This window comes from Macaca thibetana, chromosome 6, assembly GCF_024542745.1.
Source record: "Macaca thibetana thibetana isolate TM-01 chromosome 6, ASM2454274v1, whole genome shotgun sequence".
NCBI lineage: Eukaryota > Metazoa > Chordata > Mammalia > Primates > Cercopithecidae > Macaca > Macaca thibetana.
Window position 1 is genome coordinate 162,061,336 of NC_065583.1, and position 26,706 is coordinate 162,088,041.

The 26,706-nt window shown below is 42.7% G+C and overlaps 1 protein-coding gene across 1 annotated transcript in view; it reads right to left on the reverse strand.

Annotated features, from left to right (window-relative positions):
* TRIO (trio Rho guanine nucleotide exchange factor) overlaps positions 1–26,706 on the reverse strand; it is a 368,268-nt gene that overhangs the window by 97,113 nt on the left and 244,449 nt on the right. Inside the window, 12 exon segments of the mRNA XM_050794763.1 lie at positions 5,237–5,336; positions 5,926–6,068; positions 9,762–9,863; positions 11,824–12,014; positions 13,750–13,861; positions 16,762–16,854; positions 19,840–19,929; positions 20,546–20,615; positions 21,454–21,563; positions 22,169–22,235; positions 23,015–23,130; positions 23,230–23,424. Coding sequence (XP_050650720.1) covers positions 5,237–5,336; positions 5,926–6,068; positions 9,762–9,863; positions 11,824–12,014; positions 13,750–13,861; positions 16,762–16,854; positions 19,840–19,929; positions 20,546–20,615; positions 21,454–21,563; positions 22,169–22,235; positions 23,015–23,130; positions 23,230–23,424 — 1,389 coding nt within the window.

Consider the following 26,706-nt stretch of genomic DNA (forward strand, 5'->3'; position numbering starts at 1 on the left):
GATCAGCCTGGCCAACATGGCAAAACCCCGTCTCTACCGAAAATACAAAAATTAGCTGGTGTGGTGGTACGTGCCTGTAATCTCAGCTACTCGGGAGGCTGAGGCAGGAGAATCACTTGAACCTGGGAGGTGGAGGTTGCAGTGGGCAAAGGTCGTGCCACTGTACTCCAGCCTGGGAGACAGAGTGAGACTCCATCTCAAAAAAAGAAAGAAAAGAAAAAATAATACATAGAACCTCACGTCTCCAACACAGTGCTAAGGCTTCATCAAGAATAACTGAAACTGGCTGGATACAGTGGGGCTCACAACTATAATCCCAGTGTTTTGAGAGGCTGAGGCAGGAGAATTGCTTGAGGTCAGGAGTTTGAGAACAGCCTGGGAAACACAGTGCAACCCTGTCTCTACAAAAATAAAACAAAACTAGCCAGACATAGTAGTGTACACTTATAGTCCTAGCTACCTGGGGGGCCAGGCAAGGATCACTTGAGCCCAGGAGTTCAAGACTACAGTGACGCTGATCACACCACTGCACTCCAGCCTGGGTGACAGAGTGAGACCCTGCCTCAGGAATTAAAAAAAAAAAAAAAAAAAAAAGTGTGACTGAAACCAGTTATGTTTTTAAATACGTGAATCCATATACTCATGGTTATAAGCTTGGGAAGCGGGTTCCACACGAAGTTATCAGTCTCAATGGAATTTCTCACTCATTAGAAATAAGAACCATACGGCTTTAGATTCGAAAGACAGCTCACACCTGGGCCCTGCTGGCTCGGGCCGGCTTTTCCACAGGATACCTCAGCTCAGCTATTTCTCCATGTTGGCCTCAAGATGCTTTGCTCTACAACACAGTTCGAGTCCCATGTTTTCTATTTCCTTTGTAATATGGATTTTAGTTAAATGATTATAGATCACAGACTAATAAGGGAAAGACAGGGAAAACATTTTTTAAAGATGCATCTTTAGTAGAAATACTGAGCTCCAAGTTCAGCTCTTGCATGAAATAACAAGGCCTGGAAAATGACAGATGATTAAATGCATGTTCCGTGTCTGGCTGTGGCCCTCTGCTGCTGGGAGGCCTTGCAGAGGGCCTGGATCTCTACAGTGCCCCGGGCCTGGCTCAGCGCTCTCCTCCCTACCGCAGGGAGATGCACTCAGAACAGATGAGATAAGAATCTGGAAAGCGCTTGATTTCTTTGGAATCCAAATTATATTTTCATAAGATCATTGTATCAGGCTAAAAGTACCATGGAGATCAGCAAGAATCAGTACTAAACTCACTTCTGGAACAAAGAGAAGGCATATTTTAACACTGATGTTTTCAAAGTAGGAAACGTGCTGCTGGGGTCTGTGGCTCATGGCCGTGGCCCGGCTAACCCCGCTCTGCTGACAGTGCTCCCTGGAAAGAGGGCGTCTCTAGGGCCCCCCTTCAGACTCTCCCTAAACCTTGTGTGCCTCATCTGAGAATTACTAACAGCCCTGGCAGATAACTTTTGCCTTCAGAATTCTCCAAGAGGCCGAGTCAAAAACATCCCCCCACCCAGTTTCTGAAATGAAACCAAATTTTATGATAACAACTAACTAATAACAGACATCATAAATTAAGTCAAACAGGCAGAAATGTCGTTAAGTGACTTCCCTTGCCAGATCCATCTGCCTGCGCTATCAGAGGCTGCTTAAAGTTAAACTACATAGGGCAGAAAGACCTTTGAGACTCAAGAAAATTACTGTCACCGGAGATGGGGTTGCTGGTTAAGTCCAGTTCAGAGGGACAGGGCATTTTGCAAACTGGCTAGGGAAAGGATGGAGTCCCTGATTTTCAAAATGTATTTTTGAGTCATCTACTGACCCTCAACTGTTCCACTGGAGAGGCATAAGGAGGGAGATGGCCAAGAGAAAACCTCACAAAAGCAGAGCACCCACAAACGCAGGCACACATGGGGAGCAAAAGGGCACCTTCTTTTTGGTAAGGCTGTATGGGTATGTCCTCTCCAAATTCCAAATTCTGACTTATTGGCAAGTCTCATACACTGTTTAATCCCAAATGCAGGTCTCCAGAACGGAGAGACATCCCCTGTGGTTCTGTTCTCATGAGACGACATTTCATCCTTTCTGTTCTTTAGAGCCTACTAAGGACCGATGCTCTCAGCAAGTAGCATTAAGAAAATTCTCCAGGCCTGTCTAAGAAACTGAGTCTGGAGTGTCATTCCTTCAAGACGGTTAACCACCATGAGAATACCAGGGAGAGCGTCGCTGCATGGCAGGCTGTGGTCCTCGGTAAGAAAGAGCCTCCCAGGAGCAGGGCCAGGGAGGTGACGGTGGAACTGGCAGGAGAGACCCTTCAGGGATTTCTGAGCTCAGGAGTGAAGTTTAGGGACAACACATCAGATGAGGTCAAGAGAAACTGGTAAAATATCTTCACAGATAAGAGTAACTCATAGGGAGTTTTCTTAACATTTTCATACCCTAGTGGACTGCTAGGGTAAAATTATGCTTTTGTGGTTTTTTTTTTTTTTTTTTTTTTTTTTTTTTTTTTTTTTTGGCAAACCTATACTTTTCTGGTAGTGATTTATTCTTCCTCTCTCGTTGGATACAAATATAATTTGCTGTATTCCCAGTTCACATAAGCCCACCCTATTATGCTATAACAGATGTGAAGTCATGCTAATTTCACTACTCCTAACTCCACGATAGAGACTTAGTTCTGTTCAAGCTGCTGGGGAATCCTAATCAGCCATGCGCTTTAGGGGCCAGGGCTGTGCTGGGGCTCAGAGGATGTGGGTACCAGCCAAGGAATTCTCCACACACAGGAGATGAGTCGTGGCACCAGTAACTCTATCTGGAATAATGAACTGGAGACTCCAGAGCCCCTTCCTGGATAGGGGGGTCATTTCCAGACTCCCAGGCACCCATTTATCTGTAAACTACCCGAGCAAACAAGTTAGCCTTGCTTCTTAGACCAACTTCCAAAAAAGGAATCTTCCGAAGCTAACTTTTCCACTTAGTTCTTTAGCAATTTCATTCAAAAAATTTACTTTTTTTAAAAAGAATAAACTTTTGAACTCATGTCTAGGGTAAATCCAGAGCAGACCTCTAGGAGTTTGTCTTATAAGAACGGGATGTGGGGCTTGATGGTGATCTCAAACGGTCTGGAAACACCCTGAATGCAGGCCCCTTTCCCGCACACTTGAGCAACTATGATTCGACTTTCCCTTCAGGTGGCAGCCTCATGTAAATTCACCAGACAATCCCCTTGATTACTTTATTAAAAAGTAAAATAAAATTTAAAAAATGATCAATATTACTCTAACAAAGTGTTTCCAAGCTCAAACTTTATTTCTTTAACCTCAATGGCCATAGGTGGGGTCTCGGGGAGAAATGCTATTAGGTACCAGATGCCTGAACATGTCATTTATCTTATTTCTTTTTACTACATGCCAAGAAATATTTGCTGAATGCCAATACATAGGGCCTTGAACAAAATAAAATGATAAATTCTTTTTATTCTCTGGTCTTGTCATTCTAACCACTCTAAGTCCTAGGATCTATTATTTAGTGACCCCAAAAAGTATAATGAGAAAAAAACTAATCACTTAAACTAGGATATTGAAAATGAAATCACTGCAGCAGAGTAATATTTTAAATCTACTTACTCCTGTCCTAGAAACTAGAACATTAAGTATCGTGAATCCTTCTGCAAAACCAAGTGAGAAAAGGCCAGTCTGGGACTAAAAGATGTGCCACGAAATAACCTTCCAAATACTGGACTCTGTCCTCCATCTGAAGCAATTCCCAAGGACAGTGAGGTCAGGGCATTGGTCTTTCCTAACAACGAGTGGGCTGCGGAAATGATGTGCAGAGAACAGACTCGCGGGTCTCATGATGGGGACAAAGGTCTCATGAAATGAGGTCCGACTTGCATCGGAGAATGAGAAGCTCAGTAATTCTGGGCTGATAAACAAACACCCTATTTACTGTCAATTTTTTAAAAAAGAATTCAGTCCAGCATTCTAGGAATATAACAGAACACACTCATCTTGGCAGGAACAGACGACTTCACTAAGATCAGTGTTCCCCATTGGCTCTGACAGAGAACATTTTGTCTTTTGTCCATCACGTAAACCTAGGAATCCAAATTCTACTAGCAATTTACTTTGTGGGTTTTTTGGATTATATCAGACAAAATCATGAGATGCTCCAGACTGCTTTTGAAGAAGATAAACCTATACAAACCTTTTTGATAAAAATCAGATCTAGCTCACAGTGGTCATCACTGTTGCCAATTCCAGGGCAGGTTTTCTATGTTCTGCTGCACCCTATGGTTCTGAGAGGGCATCCCAGGGCCACAGCCCCCACTTCCATCAGAGCAGCTCTGCTTCTACACTGCTGTGAGTTCTTATTATTTTACGTTGCCTTGACATCACTCTGAACCCAGAGAAGCTGGACTTTCTCATACCAGGAGCATGTCCTCCCAGGCCCTTATTGTGGTCGGTCCCGATCTCTGCTTCACAGAACTTCCTTCTGGTGATCACTCCTCTAAGGGTCAGCCACATAAAACCTGCTTAACTGGCCCTGCCGACACTCGCACCTCATATGGACTGTGCAGATATGCCAGAGTGACAACTTCCTAGTCACACAATGACCTCCTAAAACTCATGCCTGCTTGCTCTAAGCCCACTGATTGACATGCCCTGTGCCAAACCTGTGTGGATAACGTTCTGGACCCAATAAGGAGCCTGGCCCAAGGACTCCTCTGTCCCCGCATGCTCCCTGTCCTTGGGGGTGCCGTGTGACCCCCAGAACCTGTAGGCAACACTCCTTATTTTCATCTTGTGTCTCTCCTAGTCGCTGGAGGGGTGCTGTCCAGCTTAAAGATCCCAAATTAAAACATACGCTGGCGCTCTGTGTAGGATTTTATTTTAAACGATAGGTTCTTCTGCTTAGGAGTAAGATTAAAAAGCCTAAGTGTGCTGCCCTCGAATGTCCCGTAACACCCTTGGCACTGGCAAAGGGTAGGATGGAAAGAGTTGAATGATTTCTCCTGAATCCTCAGGGTTCAAGTCTTCTCACCCCAATCCCCCAAGTTTCTGCCCCACCAGAGGATCCTGGCACCACTCCTGGCACGTATCAACTGCTTGAAAATGTTGATGACAAACGGTGAGTAACAGAAAGGAGGGGCTGCTTCAGCCAGAGACCGGCCACATTCCCCTCCATACGCAAAGTGCCGGCGACAACTCACCTTATCGCTGTCCAGTGTGTTCTGAGACGTCCGCGAGGCGATGGAAATCGTATCGGGCTGGCTGCTGCCGTCTCCTTGGCTGTCCAGATCCTCTCCATCCCTGGCGGTGCAAAGAAACTTTTAGTTCCTGACGCTGCTGAGCTAGCTGCCAGTCACTGGAGAAGCAACTGGTTTGTTTAATGAGGTGCATATCAGCCTTCACGAGTGTCTGCTGCTGCCAGGATGTGGACAATGGTTAAGGCACCTTGCCCCAAGCACAGGCTTTCTGCTGGGCCCTGTGCTGAGTGTTTAAAATATATCACCCTGTTGGATTCCCATCATCATAAAATATAGTTGATATGATTGTTGCCATTTTAAAAATGAGAAAACAACAACATCTCGATGCTTTATAACTTATCCAAGGCCATGTGCATGGCTTAGACATGCGCCCTGTATGGTGCTTGGGGTGAGAAAGGCAAAACAATGAGGGGTTTGCGTATTACAGCCCTTCGTTTACTCTAAGCCAACAGGAGCTCTTATCTTTGACAAAGCGGTTTCATTACTAAGAACGATGTTATCCACAAATGGCAGTTTTCAAAACACATTCCTCAAAATGTTTGAGAGAAATGATTTTTGAAGCAGGGTGAGCTAACACCGCCTCGCCCCTCCCTCCCACATTCACAAACCTCCAGGGGCGCCCAGGCACGCACCTCCTTCCCTTCTGTCTTGTGGCGGGAGCGGTCTTGGGGATGTGAATGGGCTCCTTCAGGGCTCCCTTCAGGTGGATCGTCCGCTCCTGGATGACTTCGCGGATATGCTTTATCCAGTCCTGCTTGTTCTCTATACTGGAAGCCTTAACAAGGTGTTAGTGTTGCTTAGGATATGGAAGAGCCCTTTCCAGAACTTGTGCTAACCACACCCAGATTTTTTTTCAAAATGACTTTTCAGCAGAAAAGCAACCACATCCTATGTTTAATCTGCTACCAAATCAAATGACTATTAAAAAATATGTTTGCATCAGAACCATTGTTGTTTTATAGCATGTGTATTACTCCAGATCTCTGACTATTGCAATAATCCATCATTCTCCAGTCCCAAGACCTTTTAAGCAGCCCTGGGCAAATAAACCAACACAGCCACCCTCACCGCCACCAAAACGCCTCTGAGGCTATTGATGCAAACACTGTGCACTGGTCAGCAGCGGGCAAACTGCCAGCAGGAAACTGAACAAATCTCCATAGCCTTGTGGCCTCCTCTGCAGGACTCAGGAACAGCGGCGCAGCTGCCGCCACCTCCAGCCCCCTGTGCCTGGCCGAGGGCTTCCCGCATGCTGTCATCCACTCCCGTCAGGGCCCTGTGGGTGGGAGACTCCCTCGGCCTTGTCTTATAAATGAGCAACAGAGGTGTGGACAGAAGAAATGTGCCCAACGTCACAAGCTCACCAACTGCCAATCCTCGATGGCAGATTCACCTCGACTCCATTAGAACTCTGAAGAAATGTCCTCTGAGAACGACACAGACTAGATTCTCAGCAAGCACCTGCAGAGTGAGCACGTACGGCATCACTTGATCCAGACTTTTTCTTAAACTCTGCCTCAAAGGAAGTATTTTTGTTTTTCTTTCTTTCTACATGTTCTGGGCCTTACTAACAGCTTTCTAATTTCCTCACAGAAAATATCAACCTCCTATGATATCAGCGTAATTCCCTGCAGTTATAATTACCCTAACTGTCATAACTCATCGCAGGTGAGGTCACAAAGCGGGGAGTACCCAGCATTTCTCACTGTGTATCCTGTTTTTGAAAACAGAAAATCAAAGCCCATGTTGGGAAAGGAAATTAAAATTAAACACCCTCTTTCTATAGGAACCGTTTTAACCAGAGGACATGTCTTTAATCTTAGTAACAGGTAGTGACAGGGAAAAAAATGATGGGCAAAGGCAGCCTCTTGCTCCCTCTTCCCCGAGTGACATAGGACAGCAGGAAAACCAATGTTGTCTGGGGAGGGGGGCAGAAGGAGGCAAGGGGACCAGGGAATGGGTGTGCAAAGTAAGTGACTCAGGAGAAGAAACTTTTCTAAAAACTACAAATCAGTTGGAATTTAAATGCCTGATAAAAGTATTTGGAAGGTTAACTAAAGAGAAGTCCCCACAAAAGAACATCTGGCAGAGTTTGGAAACAACTAAGGAAAACTGTTAATATGGTTGAGAAATAAAGAAAATTCTCATATGAATTGATCGTTACACTTACAGAGAGTAATTCTCCTAACCTTAAAGAAATTAAACAAGGAAAAAAGATGTCCATTTTTCAGAAGTAGTAAGAGAAAGGTAATTGAGGTAAAGTACTAAATACAGGTCCTACCTGGCTAAGAGAGGGGATAGTTCATTTCATACTCTGGGTAGTCACAATCTGTTTAAGACTTAAAAATAAAATTCTTTCCAGACTAGAGAAGTGAAAATAACCAAAATTCTGTTTTACAACTACTAGGACATCATCATCGCCATTACCACCATTCCCATCATGTTCTCTACCACCATCAGCACACCAGCAGCACGATACCTCTCCTTCCACCACTGCCTACACCCTCACCACCACCACCTGTAACCTCACCACCATCTCCAATCTTACTACCACCAAAATCTAAATCATCTCCATCTACACTCTCACCACACCATCTAGACCAACAAAATCTGTGCCACCACCATCTATGCCGTCACCATCAACACCTAAACCCTCACCACCATCTACACTACCACTGCCTGTACTACCACTACCACCAAAATCTACACGATGATCTCCATTTACAACCTTACCACCAAAGTCTATGCCACCACCATCTATACCCTCATCACCACCATCTACACCACTGCCACCATCTGTACCAGTACCCCCATCACCAAATCTATACCACTACCTTCATCTACACCCTTACCCTCTCACTGCCATCTACACCACCGTGACCACCAAAATCCGTATCACCACCATATCCACCCTCACTGCCATATAAACCTTCACCGCCACCACCACCACACTGTCTCCACCACCTCCACCTACACCATCATTACACTACCATTCCCACCATCACCATCGCCTGCCTCATTACACCAATGCCCCGCAGTAAGCCCTGAAATTAATGAGAGTATCATTTCCTCTACTTTCTCCTTGGAAGTCAGAAAGGTATTACCCAAAATTCCCAAGAAAACTTTTATCTGGCAAAGCCTGAGAAAGGTCTTATTTGTCAACGGTACCATGAGCATTTTGTGACATCCTAAATGAAAGTCCAGATCTGGCTAAAGTATCTGTCACTATTTTTTGGAAGCACCTTTTGGTATCTGCCACTGTAGCTAGTCTGGATAAGCGGTTTATATAAGTTGCAAGTTTTCAGGTTTCAAGCATACCTTAAAATGTTAGGCCTTAGGAAGAAAATACAGTTATTTAAATTTAGCTATCAGTGCAATTTATGTCAAACAGGGCTTTATGCCAGTACTAGCCAGAACACATTGGGCTGGTAATCACATATTCACTGCAAAACAACCCACTATTACAAATGAACAAAGATCTTATGAATACAATGGCTTCCACTGAAGAACACAATCTAGAAGGTTGATGTACAGGGGAGTAACTCACAGTCACTGAAAATTCCAAAGAGATGAAAAGGCATGCAAGAGACACAAGGGGTGACATGCAGGTTCATACACCAGAGTCTCATTACACTCTGGCTCATCTCCCAATATTCTACAAACCTTAGCTCCACCAACCCCCAAACATCCCAAAGCCACTGATGGCATTTCCAGATGGCTCCAAAAGTTCCATCTGTATTTTCTCAAACACAGAGGAGGGAAATACATAAGACAACCTCAGAGCTCTTGACCATTCCCAGGAGAGGTTAGTATAATCAAAACAAAGAGTTCAAATCAAATATTCCAAGATATTTTCCTCCTCCAAAGACTATATAACCTAAAGCATCCCTAGTGGTTTTGAATTTTAAATCGTAACAGTATCAAACCCTGTCACTAATAATCATTCCTCTTTCCCTCTGTCCCCAAACTCTTAAGCCACAGAGCTGACGACCCTGTAAGGACTGTGGGTATGGCTGGCCTCAACTTCCTGTCGCAGGTCCTCACAAATGCACCAGGTGACTTTTTCCTTTTGAAACAGAACGTCAAGTGCGCAATGAGTGTTGGTCAGTATCTCATTCCTCCTGTACCCTGACTTCTGGCATCTCTTATAGAGTCAATGAATTCCCAGACTAGAAGAATGGGAGAAGTTTAAAAAGACCTTGCTTCATTTGCCCTTTCAGGAGTCAAGTGAAAGTTCAGCTCAAATTGTTTCATCACCAGAACACCTAACTGAATTTATTCCACTATTCTTTTTGAGGTAGTCACCAATCTGAATAGAACACAAACACACACACACACACACACCCCACCACCAACAAATAATAATAAAATAATATGAAAACCAGTATACTTTAACAACGGAAAAGCATGCATGGCTGGCCACAGTAAACATTTCACACAGCACAGTTCGAGTTTCAAATGAACATACCTTAAGGACAATTTTATTATCTGAAGTTGGCGTTCTCCCCACCCACAGTGCAAATTTGCAAGGGTCTCCTTCAACATGTTCTGTGACACCCAATTCTGAGGTCTGGACAAAAAGACAATTATATAATTAGGTGATAGTAAAATTCTGGAAAGATGCAGAACAGAGACCAAGGAAACAACTTGTGGTTACTTGTGGCCATGTTAGGTTATAAGAACGTTGCTAGTGATCTCAGCTCTCGTGTGAGTTATAATGAGGACACTGTGTTCTTAGGCTACAGATCATTGGTTTCGTCCTTCACTTCCTGTGAGCATCTCTTATTGGAGACCCCAGTGCAGGTCAATAGGCAAAAAATTCAGGGGAAGGAAACCAACACGTGAAAATCCTATCTGACAATCAAGATCTGACTACTTGCAATCTTACAAGCAACAAACTGCAAAATGAGTCTTTCCTGGTTGCAAAAGGGCTGCCACCATGTTCTCTTCAGCATTAATGATGCAGCTTCCCAGAGGGCAAATGATGCTTTAGCAGCTTAGTTATTTTGCAATTTATCAATAGCATTAGCTTTTAGTACTTGATCGGTAATTTTAATGGCTAAGAGGCGAAGTCCCTCTGTGATATATGCAGAACATGGAAGCATGCAGAGAAAGGTCAATAGCTTCAGCTCCTCCCCCATAGTCAAGGTCCCCCTGATGCATTCTCCACCCCAGCAAAGGAAGTGATTCATCATCCAGAGCTCCAGAGGTGGCCTCTGAGGGAATCTTAACTTCTAAAAGATAAATTAAGTGAAGATATATTGGCTGCTAAAACAGATGAGCTTGGTCTCTAAAGGCAGATGCAAGCCAGCTAATGAAATCACTAGCCAGCAACGTTGCATTGTTTTCTTTTCAGTCAGAAGGTGACCTAAAATGATGTCAGCAAGCTGTAATCCAAACGACGACCTCAAACAGGACGGAAGCCAAACAAAATGGTATGAAAACCATCAGTTGGGACTTGTGATTTCCAGATTATTATTCAGAAGATTTCCATACTTGGAGACGTTTTATTACTTGAGAAGTTTCATTATATATGGACATCACAAAAAGTATGTGTAAGTTGTCCAAATTGCAAACATCTACCAGTATTTATAAGAGATCTGCCATAAAGAAACCCACCTTCTTGGCATTTTCTATTCTTTTCTGGATGATGATTCCTCCTTAGCGCCACCCCATTGTCCCCTCTGCCCGGCCCTGCCCAGCGACTCTGCATGAATAAGCCTCTGAGAAACGACCCACTAAGTTAGATGGAAGCACACGGGATCCAGAGACGACACTGCTCTTGGGCTTTTCTGAGAGCGAGCAGAAACGTAGTTTCACAAAGAGGCTGTCAAGGCTAGCTAGTGGTCACAACATGGCAGCAGGTATGTGGCTCTTGCCAAGAAGTACAATGATAGGTTAAGTATGAATTAAAATGCATCACCGCATTTGCCAAGCACTCAGGGGCAGCTGTCTCCACATAGCTGGGGCTGTGGATCTTTCAAACTGTACTTTGGCTTACGTATATTTTCTCTAATAATGACATGTCACTGTTATAAAACAACCATAAATTTACTTATGCATTTATATTTCATAAATTTATTTTTAATGGAAAAAAAACATCAAACCTCAGCATGGCAAGTCTACAGTGAGCCACCCAGTAAGGCTGTTTCCATATACTCCAAAGTTTATGGTTGAAAAGTTAATTATAATAAGAACTTAGTCATAGATATGATTATTTTATTTATAAAGCTAGTTAAGCACACCGGAGATAAATGATTTCACTTATGAAATGTTTTCTTATCCTACAGTTATGAGATATGGGATTATAAGAGCACGTTTCCTAAGTGTATAAACTCCAGAGCACCCTCTAGTGGACTTGGGGGTGGCAAATAATTCCCTAAAGATGAAAACCCCACCACAATTCAGACTTGCACATTTCAGGACAGATTGGGAGGTTAAACCGAAGACGATGAGCAATTCTTCTCCACCTGCAAAAAGACCGCAATTGTGTTACCTTTAGACTTACAATTCTGAACGCCTATACTTACAAACAATTTGCTTTTGTAAAGGTACTTGCTTCTCCCACTGGAATCTTTCACTTCTTTACTAAATACTAAGGACATTTCAAAAAGGAAGAGATGCCGTTCTCGGCCCTTTCGAATTAAGGTTTTTGGGTCCCACACTTGGAAGGATTCCTGTAGGATGAGTTCTCCCTGAGACTCAATGTTTTCATCAAACCCTACAACATGAAAAAAGGGAGGCAAATCAATTTAAAAGAAAAATAAATGATGCATAAGAAAGCATTATTACTATTTTCAACATTTTAAAAATGCCCACCAACCAACCCCAGATGAGAGTTTCCCATCTGATTCTGAAGCCATGGCACTGATCCATCCTACCGAGGATAAGTCTCCCTAACACACCACTTTACATACATTTTCCTTTGTTCAGAAACATTCTGCGATTCCTCAAGGCTTTATTCTTCGAGTTCTGTCCCTCCGGTGGGCCTTCGCAACAGTTGAGATTTGGTTCCACCCTCTACCTCTCTTCAGCCCTCCTCTGCAGCATCCCACCACGTAAACCTCCTCTGGAACAGTTCCGCCTCTCCTCTAAGCCCCCACCTACTTTCCAGCCTCGGTCTTGATTCTCTCTGCTTTGTCAGCCCACAGCATCCTTCCCAGACATTCTGCTCAGGTCCAGCCTTTCTCCAAGGACCTGTTCTGGTCTTGCTTCTTGGAGAAGTCCCCGGCTGCCCATGCTTGCTGCACCCTCCCTCCTCTGAACGTGGCGTTCTGCACATGAATCAGTCAGGCTCTGGACTTCATTACTGCTCCTCTCTTCATGGAAGTGGTCTGCTTTATCACCTGGTTATGAAGCCACCAGGGCTTAGTAAAGCCAGCCCCGGGGCAAAGGCTGCCCGTTACCTCCTGACTTCCACTCTCTCCTTTTCCTCTCATAGTAGAAGCTCCCACTAGGGCTGCTCAAAATAAGCACTCCATTCCCAGCCCCACGCACAGTTAAAAGCAGCCGGGTACCTACGCTCTGGGCAAGTGAGCACAGCAGCGGGTACCACTGCTAGTGTCTGCCCATCCGGAGTTCCCTCCCTGACTTTCTTCCCCACTTCCTGCTAGATGGAATGTTGGCATGGTCTTGAAACACCCTGGACCTAGCCAGCCAGAAAAACAACTAGAATGGAGAGAAACTAGCTGGAACACAGCCTGAGTCCTTGATGACATCATGAAGGGTTGCCATACCAGATCAGCATTTTATATCAGAGAAAGAAAAATCTGTTTTGCTTGGCCTCTGAGTTTTGCATCTTATTACCCACAGCAGCACCTATGTTCAGTGTTACCCATAAAGACACAGGCTAGCAAAAGCATTTGGGGCAGGATTATAACTTACCCTATGTAGCCTGGCAAGAACCAAGCTTTGCACCACAGGAAGAGCTTTCTTAAACAGAGGCATTTATGAAAATTATAATTGCTATAATTTTGAAACACATTTATCTAATTTTCTCTTTACCATGTTACACACCAAATTCAATGATACAAGGAAATATCTGGTGCCTACTATGTTCCAGGCTCTAGCAAGTGATGCGACAGATACATAGATGGGGAAGCAACACATTCTTTTAAGGATTTTACAGTCCTGGGGTTTGATCCATCCATACACCCACCTACCCATCCACCTAACAGGGAGAGCAGGTGGCCTGCAGCAAGCGACACAAAATGCTACTGGAGTCCAGAGTGTGGAGAGGCTGTTTTCCAGTGAAGGGACAAGAAAAGCCTTTCAACGAGTGTAGAAGCATTTTATGTGGTCCTTAAGAAAAGCAATGACACCGATTCTTTAAGACATGTTCTTAACCACTGACATAGAGACATAAAGCTGGGATTTTTAGGGTTCAGGAAATCCATTTACAAACAGAGTCATTAGAAACTGCATAAATGCATACTGGGGTATGGAGGGTCCATTACCTTCCAGCATGCTGAGGTGCATGGCATCATTGGCTCGCTTTGGCACGCTGAGCATCACCTCCAGGCCATCTTTAATCTCTCCCTTTCCTTCCTCACAGCACGTCAGCAGCTCCTGCAAAGATCGACACCAGAAACTAGGTAAAGACTGCAGAATGCTCCGTCAATGAGACCTTGGCAGAAACAGTCTATGAAAGCCCATGGTTTTCAAGATAAAAACAGAGTGTGGTCAACTGGGCATATGTTCTCATAGAAATGAACGACTACCTCTCTATTCAGTGGATGGCAGGGTTTGTCCTGTTCTAATCAGAGTAAGCCAGATGTATTCGTAGTTTCAGATGAAATTAGTATACCTGTTAACAATCAAGCCTCAAAAATGATAAACAGAGGCCGGGTGTGGTGGCTCATGCCTGTAATCCCAGCACTTTGGGAGACTGAGGTGGGTGAATCACTTGAGATCAGGAGTTTGAGACCAGCCTGGCCAACATGGTAAAACCTCATCTCTACTTAAAAAAAAAAAAAAAAAAAAAAATTAGCTGGGCATGGTGGCATACGCCTGTAATTCCAACTAGCTGGGAGACTGAGGGAGGAGAATCACATGAACCTGGGAGGTGGAGGCAGCAGTGAGCCAAGATTGTGCCACTGCACTCCAGCCTGGTGGACAGAGCAAGACTCTGTCTCCAAAAAAAAAAAAAAAAAAAGATAGAGCTATTTAATTATTGTGTAACACATGATCAGCTACTGGTTACAGCTGATGGCCATGCCAGGTCCAACTGTGCGTTTACCACACAATCCCAGCGTGACTTTAAACCCTGGAGCCATGAATGCAACACCCCATCTAAACTGGACCAGCCAAGTCACGTAGCAGAAACAGTAACGCCGCATGAGTACTTACAGGCAAACGCATTTCCTTTTCGCGTAGGATGTTTAGAAAAGCTCTAATGGTTGAATTACCTCTCTCTGGGGAGCCCTATGTGTGTGATTACATTTCAGAGCTATTTAGAGAAACATCCATTATTAAATGAAAGACAGCAGGAACAATAAGTTCACCTTCTGGTGGCTCCAAGATACTTTATTACTGGTGTATTAATAATTACTACCAGTCAGTAATAGCAACAGCAGTGTTTTGTGTCTTGGAAGTTGACAAAAGAGAGGTATGACACTGCAGTCAGCACTGGTCTCCCAGAGGCTGCTTGAGAGCAACTCAGCTGCCTGATGGGCACCTTCCCTCATCACCAGATGGTGTTTACCTGTGATCCTAAGCAGCATGGCAAACGCTGCTCACAAATGCAGTGTGCTGAGCCTAATAACTGATAACTGGCAGAAAATCTTCCTTGTTGGGGAGCTTAAGGGAGCTTATTACTGTTCTCCTGAAGAACCTCTGGCAGAGTAAGGTGAGGTTCACAAATTTAAGCACCAGTTTAGTAGAACTACATGCTAAAAACAAAATCCTTACATATTGAGGACACTAAAAGGTAAACTGCCTCTGCAGAATTAGAAAGCAAAGGACAAATCTGAATACGAACAAATTAGCCTCCTGACTTATTTTGCATTTATAGCAACTATATATTTCTGCAGGGATGGTCACAAAATCACTTAATGGAATTTTGATATGAAAATACAGGAGCGCTTTTCCAATAGAAAAATCCCATAATAGTATCACTTTGGCCGGGCGCGGTGGCTCAAGCCTGTAATCCCAGCACTTTGGGAGGCCGAGACGGGTGGATCACGAGGTCAGGAGATCGAGACCATCCTGGCTAACATGGTGAAACCCCGTCTCTACTAAGAAATACAAAAAACTAGCCGGGCGAGGTGGCGGGCGCCTGTAGTCCCAGCTACTCGGGAGGCTGAGGCAGAAGAATGGCGTGAACCCGGGAGGCGGAGCTTGCAGTGAGCTGAGATCCGGCCACTGCACTCCAGCCTGGGCTACAGAGAGAGACTCGAGACTCCGTCTCAAAAAAAAAAAAAAAAAAAAAAAAAAAATTGTATCACTTTCACAAAACAATGTAGCCACTTACTACTGTCTCTAGATTTTTCTTACTAACAAAAAGGGTAAACAAGAGTTTCAGGTATTCGTAACTCCATTTTCTAAATTTCTTTCATATCTAGACAAATTACATAATAACTTCCTGTTGTCGAGCCTAGGATAGTATCCGGAACAAGGCAGGGTTCATAGAATACCATTACTGGGATGAATGCATGGTTTCTACATTTTAATGCTTAATAACATTCACCAGCTGAGAAAATGGTAAGCTGAACATTACCAGACAAAAGCTGTCAATTTTTATGTAGCCAAGAAAATATGTATTGATGATACATAATACATTTTGTGACAACTCTTAGCACGAATTCTAAGTTTTGTTTATCTATTGTCGAGACTAATCGCTATTGTTTTCCTAAATGTGATTTTAATTATAGTCATTCACAACTAATAAAAAGCAGAGGTCACCCTGTCTCCAATACTTGTGATCTGTATGAACAAGGTGTGCCGTGAGGGCTGTGACATCAGGGACAAGCAACAAGACAGAGGAAGCTTCCTGGGCGTGGGTTCTCCATGGCTTCAGTGGAAGCCCTGGGCATCAGCCAGCTCTGTGTTCGGAGTTGAGCCTGTTAACAGGTGTGAGTGATGATTCTGGGCACGCTCCTTACAGTCCGAGGCTGGTTTCCACGACCGCAGACTAGCATTGCTGGGAGGTCAACATACACAAAGCATACCAAAGTGCACCACACCTGGCCCACAGTCAGCAAGCCACAGCTGGGAACTAAGGGTACTAAAATATCAAGAACTGATGATTTCTCATTTTTTAGGGTCAGTGCAGTTCAGATCCATAATCATGACACATACTCTCATTTAACTCTTGCAATGAGAAATTAGGCAGGGCAATAAATACTAATGAATTAAAAAGTAAAATTAATTGACTAGGTGTTTCAAAAAATTCAGAGTAATTATGTAAATGTCAAAATAATAATACAAAATTCATAAAATTTCACAGGCTGAAGACCCATTATACATACTTTTAAAAGGAGTTGATACTTTGTTATTCGCTGAACCGGTTTAATAAGGTAGGAAGAAATGGAATTGGCTAATCCATGTCGCTGCTGTATCTCCTGTATTAAAACAAAACCAAACAAGAAACAAGCCTTAATCATGGGGCTACACTATTAAATCATGGCTATACGACACATTACCTTTCCAAATACTGTACCTGACAACTTTTTAATCATGCTGAAATAATAGAGTTTCCTTCTCCTAAGAGGTTTTTAAATTATTAACACAGACTTCTTTGCTTCTAAAATGTTACTTCTGGAGAGCAAGGGGTACTCTGGAGCAGGAGGATATACATTACTGTTCAGTGCACATTTAATGCCATGATTTGCACTTTGCATTTTGTAATTATGTCCTTTACAGGTAACGACCTGCTGGCTGGTTGTATTCCTTGCTGTGAAGACAGGCTGTGTCTGTGCTAATCACCACTTTACGCTAGCACCTAGGGCAGACCTTAGAGTTAAATGAGCACCATATAGATGTTCAATAACGCTTGTTACTGGTAAGAAGCATCATCAAAGGTTATCAGATAGTCTGGAGAACAGAGGAAGCTGGAGCAGAAAGCCTCTAAAAAAATAAACCAACATACTATGAATACTGAAAGCATGTAACTTGTGAAGTCTCTCAGGCATGATCTCCCTTATTCCTGAAGACATGTTTCAGGGCATAAGGGTTTCTTTTCAAGTTCTGGGGTGCATGTGCAGAACGTGCAGGTTTCTTACATAGGTACACACATGCCATGGTGGTTTGCTGCACCCATCAACCCTGTCATGTACATTAGGTATTTCTCCTAATGCTATCCCTCTCCTAGACCCCCACCCCCCGACAGGCCCCAGTGTGTGATGTTCCCCTCCCTGTGTCCATGTGCTCTCATTATTCAACTCCCACTTATAAGTGAGAACACCCAGTGTTTGGTTTTCTGTTCTTGAGTTAGTTTGCTGAGAATTATGGTTTCCAGCTTCATCCATGTCCCTGCAAAGGACATGAACCCATCCTTTGTTTTTTTTTTTTTTTTTTGAGATGGAGTCTTGTTCTGTCGCCCAGGCTGGAGTGCAGTGGTGCAATCTCCGCTCACTGCAAGCTCCGCCTCCCAGGTTCACGCCATTCTCCTGCCTCAGCCTCCCCAGCAGCTGGAACTACAGGTGCTTGCCACCAAGGCCTGGCTAATTTTTTTGTATTTTTAGTAGAGATAGGGTTTCACTATAATACCCAGGATGGTCTGGATCTGACCTCGTGATCCACCCATCTTGGCCTCCCAAAGTGCTGGGATTACAGGTATGAGCCACCGTGCCTGGCCTGAACCCATCCTTTTTTTATGGCTGTATAGTATTCCATGGTGTATATGGCCACATTTTCTTTATCCAGTCTATCACTGATGGGCATCTGGGGTTGTTCCAAGTCTTTGTTCCAAGTCTATTGTGAACAGTGCTGCAATAAACATGCATGAGCATGTGTCTTTATAATAAAATGATTTGTAATCCTTTGGGTATATATCCAGTAATGGGATTGCTGGATCAAGTGGCATTTCTGGTTCTAGATCCTTGAGGAATAGCCACACTGTCTTCCACAATAGTTGAACTAATTTACATTCCCACCAACAGTGTAAAAGTGTTCCTATTTCTCCAAAGCCTTGCCAGCATCTGTTGTTTCCTGACTTTTTAATGATCGCCATTCTAACTGGTGTGGGAGATGGTATCTCATTGTGGTTGATTTGCATTTCTCTAATGACCATTGATGATGAGTTTTTCATATGTTTGTTGGCTGCATAAATGTCTTCTTTTGAGAAGTGTCTCTTCGTATCCTTTGCCCACTTTTTTTTTTTCTTGTAAATTTGTTTAAGTTAATTGTAGATTCTGGATATTAGCCCTTTGTCAGATGGCTAGACTGCAAAAATTTTCTCCCATTCTGTAGGCTGTCTGTTCACTCTGATGATAGTTTCTTTTGCTGGGGCATAAGGGTTTCTAAAATGGCTTTGATTCCAAACATTAAATGTGCTATATGCTCTCACTGTTTAAGTGAAATACTTAATACTAAAATACTTCTAACTCCATATACAGGTGCTGAATTTTGTCTGATGGCAAAGACCTAGAATCATGTGAAATATTAAAAAGAAAAGGCCCCTTTGGCCTGGGAGAAGCCTTCCTATTTAAAAAGGCAGTGATGTGTAATGTGTAATGTAATGGTCAAGAGAATGACAATTAAAATAGGGTCATCTACAGGTAGGGCTTCACCTCAAAGACAGAAACTGAAAAGTTTATTCTACGTCCCCAGACTTCCAGATAAGAGCTGATGATCCCATCTGTACATATACAAGTGTAAAGACAGAAAACAAGTCCAACATCCTCACAACCTTATGCACCAAACTATGCACACTATTCCACAGCACCTTATCCTTCAATCAAAATGTACTGGCACATATTTGACCAAGTTCTGAAAACCCAGAAAGCACTCTGTGTATCACGTTCTAAAGCTCCATGCCTTTTGTGCTGAATAATCCGCTGAATAGCTTTCAAAACACAGATGGCCTGTATCGACGTTTACTCCAATGAGAACACAATTAGTTAACCTTCTAATTATCCTAGTCGTTACGGCACTATTTGTAAAACTTTACTGGTAGGTTGATTTTGAAAATTCATAACATCATGAAATTAAAATAGGAAAAATAAAAAGATTCACCACATTTGTTTTTGTTTTACTGAGGGGGAAAAGAAGCCTAATAGTTTATGCCTTCTGTGTACAATATTACATGTGAAAAAATGTATTGAATATAAATAGTAATGACATTATAAATGATTGAGTATAAATAATAACACACACACACACAAACATACATGTATATATTACAATCTAAGTTTCTTACAGATATAAGGCTTCCAGTATTTGTGTAGGATCTTTAAAAAACAGAAGACAATAGAAGAATAGCCCAATATAAACGAGAGATAAAAATGAAAATATTGTACTATCAATTAGGTGAAAGTTATGAGTAACGCTGCATTTTATGTACACAACTTGGAAAATTAAGGTCTCTTTAGGAATCTATTACTTACGTCAAAATAGGACCCTGCATGTTCCAATATCAGCTGAGTAGAATCAGGTTTATTTTTGCAATATGTGACATACATCTGAAACTTGTCAGCCTATAAGCCAAAAAAAATAAAAATAAAAATAAAAAGATCTCATTTAAACCATAGCAAATCAACGCATGATAAACTTTCATATAGAAAAGAAGCTGTATGGATAATGGAAATTTAAGCCTCAAGTTGAAGAGACCCTATTTTAAAAAGAAAGCTACTGAAGTGAGAACCACATCGTTCTGACAGCATGCAGCTACAGCAGCCTCCCCAAGCCCAGAACGTCGGGCTGAGCACCTGTCCTCTCTTTCCACAGCGGCACGTGCAGACCTGGCTTCGGGCTTTGGACAGCATGACTACACGTTCACCTGTCTGCTTCCCCTCTAGACTGGACGATCCCCCAGAAGCACTGGGAACTCACCTATCAGCAAATCCCCAGGGTCAAGTGGAGGCCTGGCATACTAAATATTCTATTTCAAACCATCGCCAGGGCCAATAAAAAAAACTCACTCCACAAAAACAAGTAGTTGAAGGATGCAATTCTTTGAGGTAAAGTCTGTTTCTCTGCAAGCATGAATATGAGCAGAAGATGGTGACTTAAAGGAAATGAAGATCATCCCTCCTAACTTCCCTCAATGTCACCTAACAGCTGGGAGAGAACAAATGGTTGAGGTTTCATTACCCAAGTAACAAAACAATGTCCAACATCCTCTGGCAACTGTTCATATTTTTCCAGCTCCTTTAGGAATATGCTGCAAAGAATAAAAATGGTATCATATTATGAAGGTGTTTTAAAACATTTTACTAGTGAGATATGCCAGAAATTGAGAAATCTGTGCCCCCTAAAGAATTAACAAAACATGTAGCTCTTAACTAGGGTAAGTTATTGTGACTTTCAAACGGCTAGCCAGTTTAGCCTTCAAACACTTTCTAACAAATGTATTTCTGGGAAAGTGCTAGTGTGTTCACCGAGGATATACTTTAGAGATGTAAATATTTGGCTGAAAACCCATTTGGTCTTTCCTGCCTTCTGCTGGGAAGTGAGGGGACTGCGCTCTTGCTGACCCCTGCGTCATCTCACCACAGGCCACCTAAAGGAGATTCTGCCGCTGCTGCTTTAAAAATATTAAAAGAGAATCATGTACCTCCTGTGGCCAATGGAAAGTGCATTTTATTTTGGTCAGAATACACTTCTGTTGCTTCTTCAGTTCCTCCTATCTTACTATAAGAGACCAAACATCATAGGCCAGCAGTCCCAAGGGGGCTCCACTGTCTCTCAACCCTCAGAAGTAACTCACAGGGCACCTGATGGCTCAGCTTCAGAGAAATTAAGCTTCCTATAAAAATATTTTCATAGTTTTCCTGATCTTATTTCTGTAACAGATAAGTACAAACATAAAGTTGAGTCTGTATTAAAAGAGTTTCTAGAATGTCAGTCTTTTTGGAGAAAGCCTGATAGGCTTCATTTGAGTGGTAACAAAATCACTGACATCTGCCTAATTCAACGGGAACGTTTCATTCCTTGTGACGAAACTTCAGCACAGCATGTGGATTTCAAAAGTAACTGCTCCCAAAGAAAAAGCCACTCACTTATTATGAAATTCATAGATTTCCTGCATGTTTCCGAAGATGATGAGTTCTTTGTTTACAATGCCAGGTGGAATCTCTTCCACGCCACTGGTCATTTCCCACAGGTAGGTCTGGCCGAGAGGGAAACAGGGGTTAGACAAAAATAAACACCACATTTTCAAGAAACAGCTGTTTCTGACATCTGTAAACACACAGAATTAATGTGCAAATGAAAGTATAACTGAGGACTGGACCCTTTTACAAAACACAAAAAACCCTTCTAAAAAAGGCCCTCAGTTGCTGTTAATACTTGAAAAGAGTTCCTATACTTTTCAACTCTAAAATTATTCCCAGCTTCAAATTTTGGAATTAACCTACTCCACAAGTACAACCAATATTCCTGATACCACCGAGTATTAGTTGCCAGTCATAACTAGTAGGCACATTTCTCTGAAGCTGCTGTAAAATTCTATACAAAGAGAATGTCAGCCAGGCCATCATGTGATAAACAGAATGAGAGGATTAATGCTGTATCATCTCTGTAATGAGTGAAAAACAAACCTAGAACACTACAGAAGTGCAGAAACATGAAACCGGCTGCTTAAGCATCCTTTAAATTTTAAAAAATGACAGAAAAAAATTGTGATTATTCTAAGGACTACCAACAGGTAAGAATAAAATAGCAAGCTTATGCTCAATCTAAATAAACAAGCAAAAAAAAACAAAACTTACTTACATCCATACATTCCCGGAGGTCTCTTACATAAGCCTTTTCAGTTTGAATGAGCTCAGCCATTATGAACCTGAAAGAGAGGAAGACAGTGAGGAGTCCACTTAGGGTGCAATTTACTTCACTATCTACTTTTATGGATTTATGAAATAACAGAGAGGGTCTAAAAGTATAGTCTTAGAGTGATCATTTTGGAGAGGTAAATCACAAATAGAACAACAGTATCCAGCTGCTAATTCAAAGGGGAAAACAAGATTTCTGCAAACATTTTATTGAGGTACTGATAGATCAGGGTTTCTCCACCTGGCACTGTGGACATCCAGGGCCAGGTAACTCTGCTGGGGGGCTGTCCTCTGCACTGGAGAGTGCTCAGCAGCTTCCCACTAGAGGCCAACAGCACTCCCTGCCCCTCCCCACTGTGACAACCAAAGTGTCCCCTCACATTGCCAAGTGTCCCTGGGGGACGAAACTGCCAATGAAGAACCACTGGGTTAGAGCACTCTTATTTATTTACATAGGGTTTACTAACTGGCAACTTTTAAACACCTAAATTTGTTTTAGGGGTGATAAAACCTATTAATTTCCTCTCCTTAGTATCAGTATCTATTAATGACAATTTGTCAACTCCACATGAAACACAGGCACAGGGATTAAAAACTAGGTGCTGTTTCTGAACCAGGTGATAAGAGAAGAGTGAACCCAGTGAAGTCTGTGCCGACACAACTAAGTCCACTCAGAGCAACAAGCCTGGGTGCCATGTGACTTCAAAGCACATAGAGAAGCACGTCTGTCCAAACGACATTCTCTTCACTCTTTCAATGAATCCTGGTAGATTCTGAAAGACTGGCTTACTCTTTCCTGCGGGCAGATTTCCGTTTCTCTTCATTAAGTTCATGAGCAGCATCTCGAAGTTTCACCTCTGAGCCAGGGATACTGGCTGGAATGATATCTAGCTGGAGACTTTTACTCTGTGGAATAAGAGAGCCAATGAACTCAGTTAATGAAATCAGCAAAGCGGGCGTTAGGAAGAAGACCATGATTTGTTCAGGTTGCACAAGGCCATTTACCGATTTGTTGGAATCTGAAGAAATCCCCAGGGCTTTTTCCAAAGAGGTCCTGTACTTCTCCATCCGCAGAGAGAAGTCTCTGTACCGCTTATCCACCGCAGTGACACATTTTTTTATCTCTGCCGCATGGGCATGCCCTTTCTCACAAAAGCCATCTGCCAGCTGTATCAATAGCTTCACTCTCTCTTTGGTTTGCTGCAAAAAACAACGGGAAAGTATTGTGAGGCAAATGAACCCGACTGCCAGAAACCTGAAACATAGTGGCGACTTGCCTCCAATTCCCAGCTCTGAACAGGAAAACCGGCTGGTGGCAGAAACTGAGACCAAAGCCCCCAGTCCATCCACTCCATCTCCCGGATTCTTGACCAGCTATCTTTCCTCAGCACTTCCACAATGAATGGCATTTTTATGACCTCAAAGAAGAAACTTAAGACTATTTTTCAGCAATGTCTTCATCTAGGAGGTGCTCAGTAAAAATGCGTGAAGGAATGTATGTGAAGCACACAGTCTTCGCCATGCTGCTACTCTCCTCAAAGCTGCTGAGCAGACACTCCTCGCTCTGCGCACGTTTACTCTGTGCCCAACTGGACCCACGGCTCTTTTGGGGCAAGCAGCCATTCGACTTTTTGGTTTTCCTGGAGCGTGTGTGGCCAAGGCTGTCCCCAGAGCAGGCACTCAACAAAATTCCTCATGAAGCTCCTCTGTATCATGTTGATTGCTTTTTTAACTCTTAGAAAATGTGGAGGAAAATTCACTAGTCAGGAAATTATCTATATAGAGGTACTGTAAATTTTGTTTCCCTGTTTGAGAGCTCTCTCTAAAATTGTTCTATTTTATATGTACACAGAAAAGATCTTTTATTAAGTTAAGCATAATTTATTATTTTTCACAGAGATACACAGACAACCATAAACCAAGTTATATATACCATTTGGCAACCTCACTCAACTGGTCTGACAGATCTCTCTCCTCACATTCATTTCGATGGCTATTACTATTAAGCTTCCTTTGTTACAGTGTTTTCAAATAAGTGAGTTACTCTTCTTCCATGGAACCTGCTATTCTCTGTTAAGCTTTAACTAGAAAATCTTTTTAACACATATTCAGGAAACTGACTTTAAAAATCCCCAAAAGAAAGAAGGTCAGAGTTCAAAACCCAGATAAATGATCTTAGCTTGTAAAATCAAAGTTCTAAGCCGTAAGTCACTGGGTAACCTGTGAAGTCAGCCGTCAAGATCCTCCAGACTCTACACAAATAACCCCAACACTGCAGCCAGCCCCCAGCCACCCAACAGCACCCCCATTCCCCAGCTGTGGCTCACCAACTCACCAACTCACCCTTCCAGGCCAGCACCCTCCTTGGGGCCTCTGCACTGGCGCTTCTGCCTGGAGAGCCACTTCCCCAGATATCCCTATGGCTCCTTCATGTCTCTACTCAAATAAACGCCACTCTTTTAGCGGGCCCTCCCTGGACCCCTTTAAACTGCAGCTTGCCTCCCTGCCTATTCCTCTGCTCTGCTGCCTCCCGTACACGCATGGCCTTCTGACAGGGGGTGCAAGTGATTTTTACAGTCATCGTCTGTCTTTCTCCTGTGAGAACATCACCTTCACAGCCCAGAAATGTTTGCTTGTTTCGCTTACTAACATCTCTTACATTGCCACAAGGGCCACCTGTGGAGGGCACTGTTAACCACCTGTAGATCTATCTTCAAGGGGTGAAGAAAGCTATTGAGTGTTTTCAGTGATGGGGACACAGAAGTGAAGATAAAAAGATAATGCAGCTTGCCAAAATCAAACAAGAATTGTTCAGCAACTGAATGGTGTGACAAAAACTAAGTACTGTAAATCTGCTGACCTATGAATTTAAAAATATCTCAGTATATTTTTACTTGCATTGGTATTTTTAAAATACGTTTACAGGATTCAAAATTTCAAAGTTAAAAAAGGAAGTAAAAACTCTTCCCACCCCACCTTCCACTGTCACTAGTTCCAATTACCAGCTTCTTGCTATCACTTCAGAGACATTTTACGTGCATGTACAAGTGAGTGCACAAATGTACATAAGTATTTTTCTCTCATTTTTTACACATATTCTTGCATACAACAAAGAGTGCTCTGTATTAGTATTTTCTACTGAACAAATCCTAGTTGTCCTTCCTGATCAGAACTAAAGTCCTCGCCTGTGTTAAAAGCTGGGTAATATTTCACTATATGGATGTGAACTGTATGGATGGACGTAAGTTAACGTCTCTCCGCCAATAGGTCTCCGTGTTGTTTCCAAATTCCGTCTACCACGGCAACAATGCAAGAAATCAAACAGTTGCGTGACCAGTGGTTAGACACGTGCCTGAGTGCTGCTGCCGTAACATACATTGTGAGACCTGGAACTGCTGGGGCAGACAGCAAGTGCAGTACGAGCGGGCAGGAAGATGCCGCCGGAGGCCTCTGAGGGGCTGCCCTGCTCCATTCCCCCAACAATGGAGCCTCGTCCATGCAGCATGGGGTCCACCTTTTTGATCTCTGCCAATCCACTGGGTGAAATGAACTCGGTGTGGTTTTGATGCACGCTTTTCTGATATTAAGTTGATGATTTCATAGTGAAAGCCATTTATTCCCTTCCTATGACACATGTTTAGTATCTTTTGTCCATTTTCTTGGTCTTTTTTTTTCCTTACTGATTTGTAAAAGTTCTTTCCTACGGGAAATCAGTCCTTTGTGATATGAGCTGCCTATATATCTTCTCTATTTGATTTTTATCTTTAGATGTTCCTTACAGTGGACTGCCCTGTGGAAAGTTTTACATTTTTTTGTGTAGGTGAATTTATTAACCTTTTCTTTCATGGGTTTGGATTTTGTGTCATTTAGACAAATTTCTCCACACGAGGATATAAAAAAATCCTGTTATTTCTTCTGGTACTATTAGGTAGCACTGCTGATATTTAAATCTTTTTCTGGTATTTATCTCGGTACTAAGGTGAGATATAAATCTAACTTAATTTTTTTTCCAAAGCCATTTATCTTGGAAAACATCATCAGAAAAAATTATTACATCTTTTAAAGTGAGATATTATAAGGATTTTCATTCTTATTCTATTTGTTATCTCTAGAGATTGTTACAGTGCTTAAAAAGCACATAAACATTTTAACTGAACAACCTCATCTGTAAACCCGGGAAGCGGAGCTTGCATGAGCTGAGGAAGCCTGGGCGACAGAGCGAGAGTCTCAAAAAAAAAAAAAAAAAAAAAACAACAAAAAACAAACAAACTGAAGCAAACTGAAGTGTTAAGTCCACAAGCTCAAGAGAGCTTTGCTCATCATGTTCTTAGACAGAAATTCAATGGTGTTAGACACTTTCTAACAAAGTAAAGCATTTGGCATTGGGGACGCTGGTGATTAGGACCACAGGAAGCCCTATGGGAGAAAGGCTGTGGCATCCTGAACAGTTCAGTAAGGCAATGGTTTCTGGACCTCAGTGTG